The 20,152-nt window shown below is 39.4% G+C and overlaps 1 protein-coding gene across 5 annotated transcripts in view; it reads left to right on the top strand.

Annotated features, from left to right (window-relative positions):
• LOC147030351 (uncharacterized) overlaps positions 1–20,152 on the top strand; it is a 45,949-nt gene that overhangs the window by 16,165 nt on the left and 9,632 nt on the right. For 2 of the 5 annotated variants that reach the window (XM_085874298.1, XM_085874299.1), the window contains exons 3-5: positions 8,855–8,989; positions 16,288–16,371; positions 16,648–16,776. In XM_085874298.1, coding sequence (XP_085730424.1) covers positions 8,855–8,989; positions 16,288–16,371; positions 16,648–16,776 — 348 coding nt within the window. The remainder of the gene's footprint in view (positions 1–8,854; positions 8,990–16,287; positions 16,372–16,647; positions 16,777–20,152) is intronic. The other 3 variants (XM_085874300.1, XM_085874302.1, XM_085874301.1) reach the window with 3 other exon arrangements.

Genomic DNA, 20,152 nt, shown 5'->3' with positions numbered 1-20,152 from the left:
AGAGTATAAGTTAAGAGTGTGTAAGTTCGTTATATCGGTATAGTTCTTCCCTGTGTCTCTTGTTCTTTTGTAAATATTTGCATGTCCTTTTGCTTCACTTGTTGTAATATACCTGCTTGTGTTATAAATGTACCCAGCGTGTCACGTCTTTTCCTCCATTGGTCCAGCATAGTCCATACATTGTTGGCCGGGAAGTTTTACCCCACCAATTTTCTCGTCAGCTCTGCTTCACCTGATACGGTACCTTAACTGAAGTATACATCACAGGCATGAGACCCCCTTTGATGCTGCCAATCCAACGGAAATGGTAACGCGATAAGTAGTATGAACAGCTGTACCAATCAGCACTCGTGGTTAATTAGCAACCCATCGGTGTGCGGAGTTATCCGTGCTCGGTGGTCTCAGGACGGGGTGTTTGGTTGGAACTTGAGTGCTTCCCCTTGTGGCAAAACTCTAACCTCGGATCCGTAAAAATACATACAGCCGTAAGCAGGGCTAATAGTAATATATGTGTCACTTCTATGTGCTAAGCAGATAGATCATCTACAGAAACGGAGAAAACTATGGTATTTTGAAATTTTGTTTAATCTCTGTGACCATGGTGCATAGTTTTACAGCAACAAACAACTGAGATTTTAATGCTTGTTACGCATGTGCCTGTAGACGCATGCTCCTGCCTGGCTGCTGCGGACCGGGCATGCAGGCATGGTGGGCACAAACGTTCAGGGCTAGAGAAACTGTGCGCGATGCATGACGATACCCGTATGACGTCGTAAGGGTCCACAAGTTAGAAACTGCAATAATTATTGTCTGACTTCTACTTTTGAGTTTCTTACTTATGATTTATAACATAGCCTATCTATCTATAAAATGTGTATGAGTAGGAAATTGAAAATTATGCGCATGAGAGGTGAAGAAGGTCACACTGATATTTTGGATGTATCTGTGATTTGGTCCAGATTTTATGCATGTACCTTTTGGCTGTAATAAATCTGACTTGTAGTCAATGGTCAACAGTTTTAAGCAATCAATCATGCAAGCCAGAATGAACAAGTAAAAAAAGACATAAAATGTAATAGCCCCCGTTGTTTTAGTAATGTTGCTGTATGGAGTTAAAGGGCTAACCCATATTTATGCACAGCTAAAATGGCCGCAAATCTACCAGTCGGCCATCTTTGATCAGATTGCAAAATAAAGCGGGGACACGTGTACGTGTATACCATCACGTACTGTGCTTGTGCCAAGTTTTAACAAAATCGGACCATGCACATCTGAGAAATGGCTGGGGACACATTTAAGTGAGAAAATGGCCACCAATCAGCCATATTGGATCTGATCTCGAAAAAAAATGGCATGCTTATGTAAGCCATCATTCATTATCAGTGTGCCAAGTTTGAACAAGATCGGTAAATGCAGGTCCGAGAAATGGTTGAGGACGTGTTTGACACTGGGGTTTTTTTTAACAACTAAAATGGCGACCAATCGGCCATCTTGGATCTGATGTAAAAAAAATAAAATAAATGACGTGCATATGTACACCATCATGCGTTGTTCTTTTGCAAAGTATGAATAAAATCGGTCCATACATGTCCGAGATATGGTTGTGGATGCACGCACACATGCACTCACGGACACAAAAATTGAGACCAAATCCATTAGCCCCTGTTTTGAATGAAGTCCAACAAGAGCTAATAATCTATATATTAATACTGAAGGACCAATTTTGTGCTCCTCCTAGCGGTCACGTCATGTTTTTCTCGGTACTGTGACCTGGACTGAAAGAAACTTCGTACCTGTAAGAGTGCATCGCACATAGTGGCAATAGTCAAACTTCAACTCTGAAGCAGAATAAACATTTTTCGTTTTACATTCGTTTACATGGCGACGTGTGACGTCACCGTTGAGAGGCGTTGGGACGTCATGACATCATCGGCCATTCGCTGACGTCATTACGTTTGTCGTCGACAGACGGTCACCGCTGAGAGGTGTAATTCCACTCCTCGAAAATAGCGTCTGCAATGTAAAATCCTCTTCTGCACATGCTGACTACCTCAGAATGTGAATTTGACACAAAAAAATGTAACAAGAAACATTGTATCTACAGTATATATTAATAATGAAGGACCAATTTTGTGCTCCTCCTAGCAGTCGTGTCACGTTTTTCTCGGTACTGTGACCTGAGAATTTTTGACACGGTGTTTGTACGTCAAAGTAGACACGTGCACAAATCAGGGGACTTCTTCACAAGGAGTAGTGTACACTAAAAATGTCGTGTACAAGGACGTTTTGTAGGCCTCATTAGGTAAGGCCATGGAGTACATCGACTGGGATCTGGCTCTTACAAGAGCCACCACTGGTTGTCATATTGGGCTCATGGAACGGAATCCGTCTGTGACGGGGTTTCGGCTAGTAATTATTATTACCTCCGCCACCAAAAAGTGGATGGATCAAAATACCACTAACCTCCACATTTACCATTTTCTAGCTCTATGATTTACCACTTACCAGTTGTTAATGCCGAGTCTTTCTTCGACGATGTCTCGATTGTTGTGAACTCCAGGTATTTCATGCACGGTCATCCCCAATTTCTACCTCAGGTTCATGCATGTATGGTCTGACGAGCACCTTCTACATCATCATTTTGACTATCGCCATAATCTGAGGATTCTTGACCAGAAAATTATTTGTCATATTCACTTTCTGATGAGTCTGAAGCGAGCTGTGCAGCCATTACCCTTTGCGTGCTGAGATCACATTGACGATCATGTCTAGTCTACGAGCCAAATATGAATTCAGCACCTTTGCACAAATGGTCAGGTCGAAAAATGCCGATGGTACCAGTTGGTAGGGGGGTTTAATGGGAGTCGTTACCAGGGTGGATGTAGGGTCTGAAAATGGTGTAATTATTTTTTGCAGAACCATTTCCAAGGTGATCACCAAAAATTACTAAATTTGTTCTAACTCGATAAACATTCTTATTATAGAATAGAACCTAGAAGCACAATTCTGGTGTTGAATGAAAGGTCTGACCATACTCTACACAATGATGTCCTTTATTGCTATTATCGAGCAAATTTGCATTCAATTATGATGTCACAAACATGCCAAATAATCTTCTTCTTTTTTTAAAATTTCTCGTTTTATGTATTCGCTGTGAATTTTCTGGTGAATCTTTTCAGCTCATTATAGGGCCATTTGGTAGCAAGTATATCTATATTATCAAAAATGTAAATTGTATATTGAAAAATGTAAATTGAAAATATTGATTAAACCTTAGTTTTCATGGTAACGTTAATAGCAATTTTGGTGATGGAGCAAGCACATTCCATTGTTCATATTTCAATAACTTTGTTGTTGAATATACTATGAACACAATTTTTGCACTTGATGAAAGCTTTGTGATTACTCTAAACAATTCCAGCATTCCTAATTACAATTTGACTAATTTGCATATCATTATGATGTCACATACGGCAAATGGTATTTTTCTAAACGTGTAACATTATCTTTCATCTAAACATAGATGACTGCCCGACAACTGACTTATGATGTAGTTGTCACCATAGTCTCCTGCACAATGGTCAAATGCTTTTTAGAATTACTAATGGTAGCAGTACCTCATGTTTGACTCATGTATGAAGGACACAAACCACATAGGATCTGGTTCTCCAAAATATATTGTTTAGGGCTCACAACTCTGATAAAATTCTAATGCATCTTTTACTGTTTCTCTTTCCAGGTAAACGAGTAATATAATTCATCAGCCATGGACTCCAGCTTACTCAAGTTATTGAAACCAAAGAGGTGGAAGGTTATTGTAGACCAAGGAAAGTGCATCATCTACCAAAAGGTAGATGAACAGAAACTGAGGCACAGCTCGATCCAAGGACTTAAATCATTCCTTGTTGCTCTCAAAATATGGAATGATGCTGAAATATACATTCAGTATGATCGATTGGAATTGTTGATACAAGTCAAACACAATAACGAACTTGACTTCATCGAGCCACAACCTGATCTACTGTGGCATAAGAACTGCTAGTTGTCATTTACGGCAACAACAAATTTGATGGTTTTGCAGTCACCTGTCGAATGTCGAACCAGAAGCTGCATTGTCATCGACAAGTCAAAGACGATCCCAAGAACCATTTGACTTTATAACATTGTGCTTGTTCTGTGGCTTAAAGTCTTACAAAAAAAGATAGGACTTTGGTGAAGGGAGCAACTTTCGAATTCAGAAAGACTTTTGAGAAAAGAGCCAAAGAGAGAAATGATACCGAATAAAAATGGAGAATCGGTGGCGACTTCAGCAAGCTGATTGCATTAGAGGCAAGGTACCATAAAGCTTGTCACTGTAAATATACCAAGCCAGCAAGTCAGACTGCAGCAATTGTTTCAGCACATGCCACATTCGAAGAGCTTGTTTCTTACATAGAACCTGAACTTGCAAAGGGCAAAGCCTTTGATATGAACTACTTGCTGAATCATTACCATGAACTGCGAAAACAACACATGCCACAGGACGAAGCCGAACTCTGCACACACCAAGCTCTTTCAAGCATAAGTTAGAGACAAGGTGCAGAGACATCTTACGAGTTAAAAATATTGGGTACCAAAAGAAACCAGATTTGGTTTTGGCAAAATCCATCGAAATACAGGATGTAATCAATAAAGTGGCAGAAATGAAAGGAATGTTGACTGCCACACAGGTTGCAGCAGGTATCCAAGTTAATCCAGGAAATCATCAATGCTGTTAATGAATGGGTAGTTAATCCTTTCCTGATTGAATTTGGCATTACTCGAGTTAATAAGCAACCTCTTGTAAATATTGCCACATCACTTGTATGTTCACCGGAGGCAACAGAGGCACTTTGCAATGTACGTGAAAATGTTCTTATGCAAAAAGAGGGATTTGTAACCAATAGACTCATAAAGGATGAGACAGACTTTCACGATCCGATTAGTAAACAGAATCTTTGCATGTTTACGATTCTCAACAAAGGAGTTGTTACGAAAAAGAAACAGGTGATACAGGCATTGGATATTGATCGGCAAATATTCAGCAAACTGGCAATCATTGCACAATCCCTTGATGTTGATATGAAGGAATTGATACAGTCTGAATTAGCACCAGTTCCACTTTCTCTCTTCAATCTAGATAAGTCTCTCAGAAAGACACTGAAAAATTGCCTCCTCCCGTGCTTTGAAAAAGATCATGCGACTGTTGAACTTCCAGCATCTAGTGAGCCAACATTGGGTATGATTGATCTCATGATGCAGCTCAGAATGATCTGCACTGACACAGCTCAGTGCACCACCTTTGGTGAATTCTCAGATCAGCTGTTGTGTACCGTTCTTGGTCTGAAGTACCAGTATACTGCTGTGGTAGGTGACAATTATACAAATGAGGAATCAATAAAATCAGGTGAAAGGATCCACTGGGATTATGTTCAGATGTCGGAGATTCCAAAATAACACCTGAAGATGTTGTCAAATGCAAAGAACAAAGCAAACCTTGCCAATTGACTTCTACGTGATTGGATCATCAAGTTAGAACTCAGGTCAAAGCTTAGTTTTGAGGTATATCTTGCTGGTGGATTCTTTGACATAAATCAAGCAGTGAAGGTGGTTCTTGGTAGCCACAGTGAAGTACCAGAGCTTTGGTCAGAACTTGAAGAAGCTGATTCTCAGATGTTCATTCACATTGCACACAGGAGCTACAAAGGAGATACAAATCCATGTGTCCATGATACTGCTGGATACTTGGCTTGAAAGAGCTGTGTCTAAAGACTGGTGTATGTCAAAGGAAGAGATTTGTTTCAATGCATGTTGTGACAAATGAACTCAGAGAATGTGTGAGCCATATACTACCAGCGATTCATGCAGCCAGTGGATGTGATTCAACTTCAACCTTCAGTGGCATAGGGAAGCAAAAATGGCTAAATTTCATTGAAGAGCACCCTGAATTACATAATGGTCTCAGGCATCATGGAGACAGTCCTGATATCAAACCAGAAATGAGGAGTCCGTGTTATCACTAGCATCTCCAATGTACTATGGAAAGAAACAAGTATCACTTGATTTAGTTTGGTACGAATTGTTTGCGCCAAAGTACACCAAAAATGAGAAACTGCGATCAACAATGGATAGTTTCTGTTTGCATCTCAAATGGGCAAATTATCAATCCTTCATATGGAACTATGCAACAGTCTCAAACCTCAACGTATCACCCATTAATAATAGGTGGATGATTGATGATGACGGGCACCTTGTACCAAGCATGATGTTGCTTCCAGCAACCGAAACAATACTGGCATTTACTTAATGTATTTTCCAGGCAGATTGTTCAACCCGGAGATGTAGGTGTCACAAAGCTGATGTGTGTTCTGATGTATGCAAATGGAGTGTGACAACTGCAGCAATCGGGAATTAAACATCGATGACTCTTTCTCTGAGTCAGAAACAGATTCTGAATAGGAATCATGAAGGGGTCTCCCATATCCTTGGTGACGATGGCTGTCATCAAAATTGACATGGCTTGGTGACATCAAAATTGCCGTTAAGGTTACCATGAAAACCAATGCTTAATCAATATTTTCCAGACCCTACACCCCATACAATGTACATTTTTGATAAACTAGATATATTTACTACTAAATGGCACTACAATGAGCTGCAAAAATGTACCAGAAAGTGCACAGCGAATATATAAAACGTGAAAAATTGTTTAAAAAGAATATTTTGCATGTTTGTGCCATCATCATTGTATGTAAATTAGCTCCACAACAGCAGTAAAGGACACTTGTGTAGAGGTTGGCTAGACCTTTCATTCAATACCAGAATTGTATTTCTAGCTTCTATAAAAAGAAAATTATATGAGTTTGAGCAAATTTGGTAATTTTGATGGTTACCAGGAAACGGTTCTGTAAAAAATAATTGCACCACATTCAGACTCTACATTCACCCTGGTGCTGATCCCCATAAACCCACCGAACAGCTGGTACCATTGGCATTTTTCTACCCGATCACTCGTGCTCAGTCCTTAAATCGGCCTCTTTTCAGATTTGGTTGGAAGACCAGATGGCACAATGATCATGGTGGTTTTCTGTAATTTTTGGTGCGGTACCCGCCAGGTCGGCTTTTTAAAAACTTGAACACCTCAAGAAGTTACTAGCATTTAAAACCACATTTTGTTTATTACTTAAATATCAATATCATCACATCAAATTTTTTTTATTTTAATTTCTGATTCTGTAGACCTTTAACTATGATGCTTTCGAGCATTATGCAATGCAGTCATTCCGTGTCATTTCAGCCGGGGGTTGCGGTGACCCCTTCAGATTTTTTTGAAAAAATTCTCAAAGCTACCTTAACATATATGAGGAAGGTTTGCCAAGTTATAGCTCAAAATTCCAAGTAGTGTCCGAGATGTGTCCCTACGAACACCCTCGGGGTGTTTCAATTCTGGCAGTCGCGAGTTGCCGATTTGTATCTGAAGCATTTTTGGAGGGCTCTAAATTCCAGAATTTTACAAACAGAGTTCTGAAAATTCACACAAATGGTGTTTATTAGTGAGGATTTCAGAATCTGACATAAAAAAATGTTCTACTTAAAATACTTTTTAAGATAAGTACTCTCAAAAGTAATGATTTGTAACATGCAGTCAAAAAAATTGGAGTTTTCAAATTGCTGCCAACAGTCAGTTTACTCATCATGAAGAATTTTGTTGCCTGATTTACATAATCCAGTGACTGGATCATTACACTAGAAAACTGAAACCTTTTGGAGCAAATTCTTGGGTGCTATAGGTGTCTGAACTTTGCTCCAGACTCAACGACACTGAAATTTTACCCCGGTTTTACCCCAAGTATTCACCATGTTGACAGTTACACAGCTCTTAAATTTTTGTCACTTAAAGGCACATACATAGGCAAACTGTGGTAGAAAATTTAAGAGTTGTTCTCAATCCCTTCTATTTTTAAAAAGGCCCACTATTTAAAAAAAACATGTTTTATGAAAGATGTAGAATAAAAGCAATAGGTGTGCTTTTGAAGTGGAAGCCATGCCAAACATTCATAAGTTGGCACCACAATGATCAAATTGTTGTGTTTTTTGGTCAGAACAAGTATGTGGTTACTTTAATTTGGCTCACATTTTTTAAAAGGATATTTTAGTTCAAGGCCACCGCCAATCTCAACTACAAATTAAGACACATAATGTGATCATAATAATCACCATTATAAATATTCATTTGTATATCTAATTGTTTATATACTTAGTGTACATTGTACGAAAGTCTACATCCATTTGTAAATGTAGATACAATATCTGATTCAACTTTTTTTTTCATAATTTCATATCAAATTGTTTCGACAAATGTACTTGGATCCATTGTACAAAGTGAACAGTGATTAGTTTTATAATTGCCAGGATATAATAAAATGTAACAATGAGCATTGGCAGTTACTACAATTTTGCAAATGTGATTATCTATGCGATACATGCAAAGGAGTACTTTATATTTTCATGACAGACCAATAATGTGACCTATTTCATGACAGACACCTTTTAAGGTAATATAATTTCCATGAAAAATGTGAAGTAAAAAATATAGAAAAAGAAATGTAAATTAACAGATTAAGTTAGTGTTTTGGATATGACAAAGGCATGATGCACCAAATTTCCTCTTTCTACCTCACAGCTTCTTCTTTTTTCCAATTTTCAGTTGGAGAAATCTGCATCTCTTTCCTATGTTATAATGAACACATTTTGTATTTTACCCTGAATAAATACAGATAAAGATCTGAATTGTAACAGGTCTGATTTATAATTTGTATCCCCTTGATTACTGCAGATGAGATTTCCATGTCGGGGCAGGAGACTCGTCTTTCCGACGTTGGTGAAGAAGCTTTCCATGGGGACCCTGGCTGTATGGTTGAGGCTCAGTTTGTTACCTCTCAGGAAAGCCTGTTTGTCCATCCTGAAACTGGTTAGTGGGAAGTGACTTGTGTGCAGGGTGCCAAAATAGACTTTAACTAGATATTGGAATCGCCATCATCAAAGTCCCAAACCCCTCAATGGAACAAGAGAGCGCTCATGTCATGCCGTGAATGTTTCTTTGGTGGATAATTCCCCAGTTGGACAGGTCAAATCTCTGTCATGGAGTGCTGTGTTGGTCAGGACAGGAATTTGGAATATTGCAAGAGCACAGGCACATTATAATCTAATGTGTTGAAAAGGCACCGTTGATTATCTCTATTATTATTAGTAGTGATTTTAATTTTATCTTGATTCTGCACCATGATCTGTACACAGTCTATTCTGCGGAGGCAGTTTCTTGGTAAAGGATTACATTTGTGGATGTGTCGCCATTCCGATGCAGAATACTCGGCTGAGGATGCAAAATTTGGACTTTGGCCAGATTGCTGATAACTCGCCGACTATTCATGAAGGACACAGTGGGATCGGATCTTTAATATCCACAAATTAATGCTGGCAGATGGTACACGATGATGAGTCACCCTGAATGCGAAACACCAGGATAACAATTTCGAGCTGGATCGAGATTTGAATCTAGACTAGACAACATTGAGTCGAGTGTGCATACATCAAGGCTATCCAGCCAGCCCAACCTTTAAAGGGATCTCTAATATCCACCAGAAAATGCAGAAAGCCTGGATTTTGATAGTTGAACCAGGAGGAGGTGATTAGAAGAACGTTTGTGGCCTGGAGAGCAGAGAGAGTAGATGGAGGTACACTGGAGGATAGACTGTAAAAATGTAATGAAGCCATTGACATACTTGCAATGTAAGAGCAACAAGGCTTGCACTTTGAGCTCATCACAGAAGATCCCAGTAATGTTGAGAGCTTTATATTCTACAGAATCCAGGAGAGTTGTATGTAATTTAGGGGTGCTATCCCGTAGGGGAGTACAGTACTCTATTGAGCTCCTGGCAAAGGCTTTGTAGTCTGTGAGTAGCTCCAAATTTTCAACCTATAATTTGGGACAGAGGATGCCAAGTCAGCCGCTGGCGTTGGAGGCCAACTTTATCTTGTGGTTGACTCTGGAGAAATTAAGGCCGATGATGAAGCCTAGAAGTTCAAGCGATTGAACCTCTTTCAATGGCTGACCATGGAAATGGCCAACTCGCAGGGACTTTGAGCTGCCCTTTCTAAAAAAGGTCAGAGCAGGAGAAAAAGTACACAAATCTCACATACTCAAATGGCCCTATTCTTTCTCCCATCTTATGCCAAAGTACCTACTGTTGCTTGAACTCTGTGTCCTTCTCACCCAAGAAGGTAGAGAAAGTTATGTCTGACCTTGATCCTGCTTCAGTGACAGGCCCAGATAGGAATGAGTGTCCATTTTCAGCCCATCGCCTTTGGATACCAGACAGTCAGATAGTCAGGCAGACAGCACCAGAATCCGGATTGGAATTTCCAAAATCTGCAATCTACTTGAGCACCAGCGCCCAGAGCAGTCAGGCTTTACACCAAATAGGTCAACAAATGACCGTATCCTTGCTGTCTGGGTCCTCACCGAATGCAAATGAGTTTCGGCAGGAGCTGCTTGCAGCCTTTGTTGATCTTTGCAAAGCATTCGATTCAGTGAATTGGGATGCCCTCTGGAGGAATGAGGTGCTGAATGGGGAGTCGGAGCCGCTTGGGATTATGGGTTTCCTGGGTCAATTGGAAATGGCTCGCATTGAACCTGTTGCTTCACTGACGGTAGTTGAACAACATAACTTATATATGTGACGTGCACAGATTGCTGGCGAGATGGAGACATAGCAGCAGATGCTTGCCGATGTTGAGCTGCATCGGCGTTGTGCTTTTTTTACTGACGTTCTGTGCTCAAATTGGTATTGTACCATTGCTGATCTTGTTGTGCCAAATCAGGATTGCGTTGTTCAGCAACATCGTGATCAACAAATGTCTTTGTTACTTTTTGGCTTTTTTCGGCTTGTATAATGAGCAGATAAAATTATCCATTTCTGACTTAAAAAATAAATAATAAGCACTCGATAACAAGGTGGATTTAAAGTAGATTACTTGGCTGTCATCTTCAGTCATGCGAGTCATCTTGATTAACTTTACAGTCATGACAAAGGGAATATAGTGTACAACAATAATTGTGACGCAACAATTAAGAAACGTAACCTAATTAGTTACGGCTTCTTAGTTAACAGAAGTGGTTTCTGAACGAATACACCGCTTCTCATTGAATCATGACTCATACACCGCTTCTCATTGAATCATGACTCATACACCTCTGTAAAGTCCTAGCCTAGCTTTAGATGTAATGTCATAATGAGGTCCCAGACATAATGCCGGCTTACTACACCACTATCTTACTAAATCTGTAATTCTGACGGCGAGCATCTGGCATTCATCCCATCGCCAACGGACACCAGACACTCACATAGAGTCAGATATATGGGTTATGTTGTTCAATTGCTGGCGGCGAAGTGACAGGATGGGCTGAGTGCTGAGGCATAGCCTAGCGCTGGACGTAAGGTCATAATGACGATCAGACGTAACACCATAATAATGTGCCACCAAAATGAGTGTGACAGACACAGATGGATGGAGAAATCCAGCTCTCTTAATATATAGATTAGATTCTGGTCTGATAAATGTAACATGTCCTTCGATCCAGGAAAAATCTCAGTCTCACCTTATTGCTTCGGAAAGATCAACAAACGAATGTACTTATCTATTTCCTTGGTCATCTACTGGAAGTTTCAGTCTCTTGAACTTCTCGGCCTCACCATCAGCGATGAGCCTTCTCTGGGCTGATCACAAAGCAAAGTGGGCTTCCAATGGCCTGCTGCATACTGGGCATCCATCGTCGATCCATGTCTTTCCTTGAAAAATCAGAGCTACTTGTAGTGTACAATGCCTTTGTCCATAGCTTGATGGGGGTACTGCTCTTTGCTATGTGCTGATGCACTAGCATCATATCTAGCCCTTCTGGATTGTGTGGAATGTAATTTATTGTGTGGAATTATTGGAATCTCCAATGATGAGGCTGAAACACTCTCACATCGCTTTATTTGTTGCTCTCACATCGCTTTATTTGTTGCTCTCACATCGCAGGTAGGCTGGCGGTCTGTTTTCGACCATCTATTTTCTGACATTGCTCTCTCAATACTCCGACCCTTCCCAGCAACTCTACTATGCACGCATTCTTCCAATAACTCCCTCCTGGTTGGGCTTTCAGAATTCAGGTTCACTGCACACCTCAACTCTTCTATTCCTCGCTTCTCCAATCAATGGAACCACCTTTCAGAAGCTGTTTTATCTCACTCTTTCCTCCAGTGCTTCAAAAAGCAGTGCACTGCCATCTATTATCATCTATTATGTCTTATGATCTTTATTACCCCCATTAACCTTTTTCTCACCCAAACATCTTACTTGCTCGTTTCAGTGTTTCCTCCCGTCCTTATTTTCCTGGTCTTTAATTCCCTTGATATTTGTCCCACTGTCAGTCAATTTTACTTTGCTCTTGCATTAGCTTCACTCCTGTAAAAAAGAAGATTGTTGGATTAATTTGACGATTCTTCTGGAGTGATAGAGTGAGACTGAGATTTGCCAGTATTGAAAGACTTGTTTCATTTGTCAGACCAGCATTTATAATTAATTCCAGGTCAGCAGAGAGTGACGCAGCTGCTGTCTACCAATCAGTGGTTTGGGGTTTCTGTATGACACAATGTGTCGTCTGCAAAAATAAAGGTTTTTCCAGAGCATCGGAGAAGTCTTGTGAAAGTCAACATCTCTTTGGCGATTGTCAGAGAGCTGCCTCGGCACTGTATAATCTGGCAGTTCACTCAAGCTGACGGGCAGTTCCCTCTCATATCAAGACTGGCCCTTCATTTCCACCTCTCCTGATATTAATACTGCTTGGGAACATTTCCACACATACTTGGCTTGCTTTCCCTTGCATACAGATTTATACCATCTTGTCTGAAATTATTATACTTGTACTCTAGCCCTCTCTTCTTCATTGCATGGTCCACGAGCCTTGGCAGCCCCTGGTGGCCTAAAGTGTGGCCCCTGATGTGTGGCCGATAATACACAAATGTGAAAACACTCCATCATAATCCACCATCAATGCTATTAAATTGACCCAATGGTTTCAAATGAGTGTTCCAACATGAAGCATAAAAATAACATAACTACATAAGTAGATGACAGTATACAAACAATGATGCATACAGCCCAGTTAACTACAACGAAGAAGAATATGTAGTGGCAGGGCCTAATAGCAGCCATTACGGAGTCCTGCAGGTGGTGTGGCAGTTCTCACAGTGATATTTCATTGGCAAAATTGGCCCCCCTCTAAAAAATAGTGGAGATCAGTGCTTACCCCTGGTGCACAAAATCCTGTGGTGAGGCTGTTACCTTCAAACAACTTGCCTTCTCTTATCGAAAGGTAAATCCGACCAAAGACAGCCTCCGATCATTCCACAAAGCCCAGATCAAGTGTGTCAACTCTCAGGAAAGCCAGACAACACCATCTGGTAAACCTCTAGGCTGAACTCTCAAACGTGTATCATTCTTCAAAGACATGGTAGCACCTTGTTGAGTCTGCTTTAGTGTATGCTCCCCTCCATACCTTCCCTCACTTCAAATGGCACCACAGCTGTCACTGCTCACGAGAAGGCTGAATGCCTCAATTCTGTATTCTCTTCCAAATTTTGTGTACCTAACCCCTCACTCCCTTTTCTAACCCTACCATCTCATACCCATCTGCTCCTTGATACTGTCTTTCTCACTTGAGAAGATGGAGAGATTTCAGGCAAGCCTTGTCTCTGATTTTAAAGCCTTGTCTCTGATTTTAAAGCCTTGTCTCTGATTCTGTGACAAGCCCAGGTGGCATCAGTGCATGTCCTACAAACTGGCTTTGCTGCTCTTTCTCATCCTCTTTCTTTTCCATTCACACGATCATTCTAAGTCAGTTTCCATCTGCCTTGAAGTTAGCTAACATCATTGCAATGCACAAACATGTTGTAAAAAAGGATCCTGTTAACTGCAGGAGTATTAGCTTAGCTTGTTTCCAATTAAAAGCAAGGTCATGGAATCTACCATCGTTAGTTGACATCAAATTCTTCCTTTTCTCCAACGGCCTGATCTCAGATCATCACTTATGATTCAGACCCGGTGATTCTATCCTGAACATGCTGTTTATATTCCAAAGAATGGATAGAAGTCCTCAGTCGCAGTCACGAGATCACGGCCGTCTCTCTGGACATATCTCGACCAATTAATACAGCCTGGCACCCGGCCTTGCTCTCCAAACTCTCTGCCTATGGCATCCAAGGCCAACTCCACACATAGCTCACTGACTTCCTTTAATCTCGTAGCCAATGTGTAGTTCTCAATGGAATTCCTTAATCTCCTCCCCCTGTCGAGGATGGAGTGCCCTGAGGGAGTGTCTTGGGCCCAGTCTTGTTCCTCATCTTGAGCAGTGATCTTTCTGATTCCCTGGATAATCCTGCTTATTTGTTTGTAGATGATTAAATTCCACCCTTTTGCCATATAATTTCTCAACCTACAGGCAGGCAGCAACCTCTTCCCTCTCTGCAGTTTGATAGAATTAGGATCTGGTCCAACACTTGGAATATGTCTTTAAACCCCAACAAATCTGACACTCTCACCCTGTCTCTCCAAAAGGACCATCTGGCAAATCCTCCCATCTACTTCCCAAACACATTAAGTCACTGAAATTTTTGGGCCTCACCATCAGCCATGATCTTTCTTGGGCAGACCATATTTTCAAGATGGCTTCCAAAGTCAGCTGCCGACTTGGCATCCTTCGTTTTGCGACGCCTTTCCTTGCAGCCAATCTGAACTTTTGACAACCTACTAGGCGTTTATTTGCAGCTTGATGGAGTACTGCTCTCCTCTTTGGGATGGTGCCCCTGCCTCACACCTTGCCTTTCTTGATGCCATGGAAAGCAAGGCCCTCAAAATGATCAAGATCTCCTGTGAGGAAGTTGTCTAGGCCTGTTACTCTAACATCACAGACAGGGAGGTGAACTCTGTATTCTACTGCCTCTTTTTACATCTTGCACCCTCTGCCCTCTCTTGGCTCTATCCCTCCCAGGTTTCTGCAGGGCACACACTGTCTGTCATAACCCTCTTCTTGTTAAACTCCCAAAATCTAGGCTCACTGCTCACCTTCACTCATTTCCTCCTCTTTTCCCTCGCCTGCGGAATCAACTTCCCCAGTCTGTTCAGTCCCATTCTTCCCTCCAGGGTTTCAAGTTTTCAAGCTGTTCGCCACTACCTAGGTCATCACCATCCATACTCATGATCTCTACCCCAGGTTGTCCCATTCCCAAGCACTCCCCTTTTCCTGGTTATGATTTTCTCCCTTCTCCCTCATCTATTTTTTTGTTTGCGAGTTATCGGTTGGTTTGTTCCTTTTCTGTTTCATCCTCACTTTCCATTTCCTCTTCTTGCTGTGTTTCATTCAGCTTGGGTGCAGCTTATTCTTGCCCACATGTCCTTCTCCCTCTCCCCTAATCTCACTCTCACTTCTCTCTCGTTAGTGTTTCCCCCTCTTCATTTTGTTATCTTCCATTCTGCCATAGCTCTTCCACGAGCTGCAATAAAGTATAAAATGAAAGGAAAAAAAAAAACTTTAATAGTGAGAACCTGCCTCAGGGCACTCCAGCCTCCACTATGAGAGGACAGGAGAGGGTTAACTTGATATCGTTGCGTTGATTGCATGAGTTGGTGAAGTCAGAAAGCTATGTATGAAGGCAGCCTTATACTGTATGGCACAGGTAACGAGCTTGATAAGCAGAGCATTATGCCAGAGTGTGTTGAATGCCCTTGATATTTCCAGACACGTTCCTGATCTCTTGTTTGAGATTTAGATTTTGTTTGAGATTTGGTCCGAGCACCTGTATGTATTTCGCATGCAAAATATTGTCAAGGAAGGTATGAGATTTGGGAGGGAGTGGGTGGTGGTGATGGTTGGGTGAGATGAAAAAGACAGAAATTTGGAGGGAAAGGTGGTGGGGGTGGCTGAAGCATGTGAGGGGAGGCAGAGTTAAATTATTTTTTCCTACTTGCTATGTAAGTGAGTCGAAATAGTGTTGAAGTTTGGACCAACAAAATGACAAAGATTACATGATTTGGTGGATTGTTTGAGTCAGGTAAAAGTATATAATGTCACCCTTTTGTCTGGCCTAGTTTTAAATGTGCTGGTTTCCGTATTCTTTTTTTAACATTGCGTGTGATAAATGACTACATTTTTCTATTTTACTGCTTCAGAAAATTCTCCAGATGAAATTTGTGAAGATGCACAAGAAATCATTGTCGGCGATGACGTTGAGGATTTCACAAACCAAAAAGCTGGTCAGTCGCATCGACAATAAATGCTTTTTTTTTTCTTAAAAGAATAATGTTGCAATATTGTGGAAATTTAATCAAACACTGGTGCACCGAGGCATGATGTGAGGAAAATGCGAATGTGTGAAATTACAATGCCACTTGAGGTGCATGCATGCTGAGAAGACTGAACTTGTTACTCGGGCATGACAAACATCACATGTATGTAAGGTAGTTATAACTGCGATGCTCATATTCTCCTTGTTAACAGAGCCTCTGTGATGTTGGTTGTGGTGTGTCAAGATACAGATGACGAGGTTACGGAATTGGAATCGCAGCAGCCCATTTACTTGAGTGCTATAGGATATGATGACCCTTTGCAGCCTGTTGGTGGCACACAGGACCTTCAGGGCATCATCAATTCTCAAACTGGTGTGTGGTGGAAAATGTGGAATTTCAGAAATGTTTTAAATGCCTTTCCTTGGTCCATCTTCTTATTAACTGCATGCTCTGTAATCTTGTTCTCGGAAGAGACCTGATCTTGATGACGAGTGGTGCTTTCTGGAAGAATTAGGAGACTTTTTCTGTCAATTTACATTCACTACAGAGTTATTTGTTTTCAATATTGGTGTCATTTTAAAGTGACGTGTAATGGATACTGCCAGCATGCATATCGTACCCATAGATTGCTTGAGAAAAAATTAAGTTTAATGCAGTCCATACTTCAATTTCTGATAGTTGTTATAATATTTTAGTCATTGAAAATTTTGACAAATATTGCTCAAATTACACTTGTATTTATTCTTACTTGAATTGGTTGTCCTTCATATCCTAATAAGACCATTCACGTTAAATATGCAAATTCCCTGGTCAATTTGTTTACGGTTCAGAAGCTGTTGCCTAAACAGCAACTACGCTCTGAGAGAGCAAGCTTTGTTACCTGGCATCAAAGAACCTCCAAGAAGACCAGACCATTTGTTATCTGCAGTCCAGGCAAGAATTTCTAATTTGCCAACTGAGTAGGATGGTCATTGTCCAAATTTATGCTTAAATTCAGAGGTGGTGGCACATTTTGTTTAAACTCTGCATTTGGTCTTAAACAAGTCGTCTTGGGACCAGATGGATGCTGGACGCAAATTTGCCCAAATATGGAATTGTAGCACATTTATGACAAACTGTGGTAAAAATAATTATCTGTGATTTTCAATGAGATATATATATATATATATATATATATATATATATATATATATATATATATATATATATATATATATATATATATATATCTATATATCTATATATCTATATATCTATATATATATATATATATATATATATATATATATATATATATATATATATATATATATATATATATATATATATATATCAAATTGAACAAGACACAACTCTTATTTACGTATCGATGGTTGCTGGTTTATAATTCTTTTTTTTTTAAATACAAATAGTAAGAAATTATACAAGGAATCATCCTTTTCTTAAAATCAACAATTTTCAATTAAAAGCCAGAACACATGATGTGTGTGAACTTACTTTTCTAAGTATGTGAACAGAAACATAATATGAAACGCAATTAATTAAACACATAAAATGTCCAAGTGGAATTATGAAGGATCAAAAACTCAAATAGATCAATTTTCCCTGATAAGGAATTGAGCACATTTTGGTTATAATATAGTAAAATTATTTGATTGGTGATTTTCAACAGGTAACTTGTAAACTTTCATGTAACATCACATGGAACAAGAAACAATCATTATTTTGGTTTGAATGGCAGACTTATAATATATTTATATCTTTTTAATGGTTTGCAAAACAAATCATCGTTTTTCTCATGATCGAAAATTTTTAATCTAAAAGTGAAATGTAGTAATTTCGAAGTTACTTTTCTGTGCATAATAAGAATGGTGAGAGACATTATTATTCGAACAATTATTCATACATACAGACAATATAAATGTACATGTTAAAACATTTAAGAATATAAAACTTGAACAAACAAATTTCGTTAATAGTAAATGAATGGATAAACATTATTTCACATTCCGTCACGCTATCGGCAACAATTCACGTTTGCATTAAGTTGGATGTTTATTATTTACAGTGATAAATTCTGTAGGTACCTGGTTAAATTACCGAGAACTTCTTTTCACGACATCGTTTCCCCTTCGTGGATCCCACTGCAGTTGTTTGCAAGTTCTTAATTTCTGCTCAATACACTGGCCCCCATTTTGCATCGTTTGTGTGGTCGTGGAGGGTAAGCTGAGGCATGCATATTAAGTTTCCAGTTGCCATCTCGATTTGCTCGAATGAAACTGAGCATGATCCCAACCATCTGTAGGTAAGTGGTCCACCGTTTTAAATTTGGATCATCTACATTCTACACTTTGCTTTGTGAAATCCTTCAGTTCTGATTAGCATTGAAAGAATGGAATAAAGCAATACAGTCATGCGCCGCTTAACGACGTTCCGGGCAACGACGGATCTGCCAGCTCTGAAAAAAAAAAAATGATAAAAAAAATGTAACTGAAAATTTCCTATCGCCGAGTGATGTAGCCTCGGATAAAAATAGTACATACAATTATGTACACTGTACAGTACATAATACTTCATAATGATAAACGACAGTGTGGCCCTGTTATAATGCGATCGTTGAGGTCCATAAAATGCCATCGCGAAAAAAGCAGGGTCATGCTAAATAGGGATTCAAGGAAATCGGCTTTCAAACTGAACCAATGTTTCCACGTTTACCTTCCAGCAAGTAAATTACCTTTGAATTGAAGAATTCCGCGAATAAATCGTTGTTCTTAGTCGACATTAAAACACATTTATTTTTAGTGAAGCTTTTCATGTTGTTAAAACAATCGCACTGTTCTGAAAAAAAAAATATATATATATATATATATATATAAATATATATATATATATATATATATATATATATATATATATATATATATATATATATATATATATATCACAATTGACAGTCGCTCGTTTCTTCATTTGTAAATTATAACATCGATGCAATGATTACGTATTTATAAAATCCAAACGCTAATTATTCACCTTTCTATAATCGATGCGAGAGGAGATTGTAAGCTGCTGCTAATAACACCGATGACCGTCATGAACAGCACAAAGGTAAAACTAACGTGTCTTCCGTCTCTCTTGGATGTGTGTTACAATTGCCGACAGTATTCAGTACAGTAACATGCTGTACAGGTTTGTATCCGAGGAGCAATAGGCTACACCATATCGCCTAGGTGTCTAGGTTTGTGTAAGTACGATGTTCGAAAACGAAAAAAAATGATGTTCGCACAACGACTACGTCGCTTAACAACGCGTTTCTCAGAACGTAACCCAGTCGTTAAGTGGTGCATGACTGTACGATAGATTTTGGCCACTTTGACAGCATCATAACAACGAGCTATTATTGCATGTAATGCTGTAATCGATAAACGTCAGAAGTTCATGAAAAGGGAAGAATACAGTATTTAATTGTGGACATTTGTAATACATGTCTGGAATACAAATAATTCTGCTGCAAGAAATCAATGCTTAAATAGCTTTAATTACCCATGAAGCATGTAACAAAACATTGTTTTGAGAAAAACGATTAGTTTTCTCATTTATTACTATTTGTATTAAAAAAATGAATTGTATACCAGACATTGATACCCAAATAAGAGTTATCTTGTTCAATTTGATTTTATATGAAAATATACATGTTACTCATTCAAAATCATAGATCATTTGTTTTACCACATTTGATCATAATTGT

This window comes from Eptatretus burgeri, chromosome 3 (assembly GCF_056783735.1).
Source record: "Eptatretus burgeri isolate ZD-2024b chromosome 3, Ebu_testis_v1, whole genome shotgun sequence".
Lineage (NCBI taxonomy): Eukaryota > Metazoa > Chordata > Myxini > Myxiniformes > Myxinidae > Eptatretus > Eptatretus burgeri.
The sequence above is the reverse complement of the archived record's forward strand: the minus strand, read 5'-3'. Positions and strand labels throughout refer to the sequence as shown.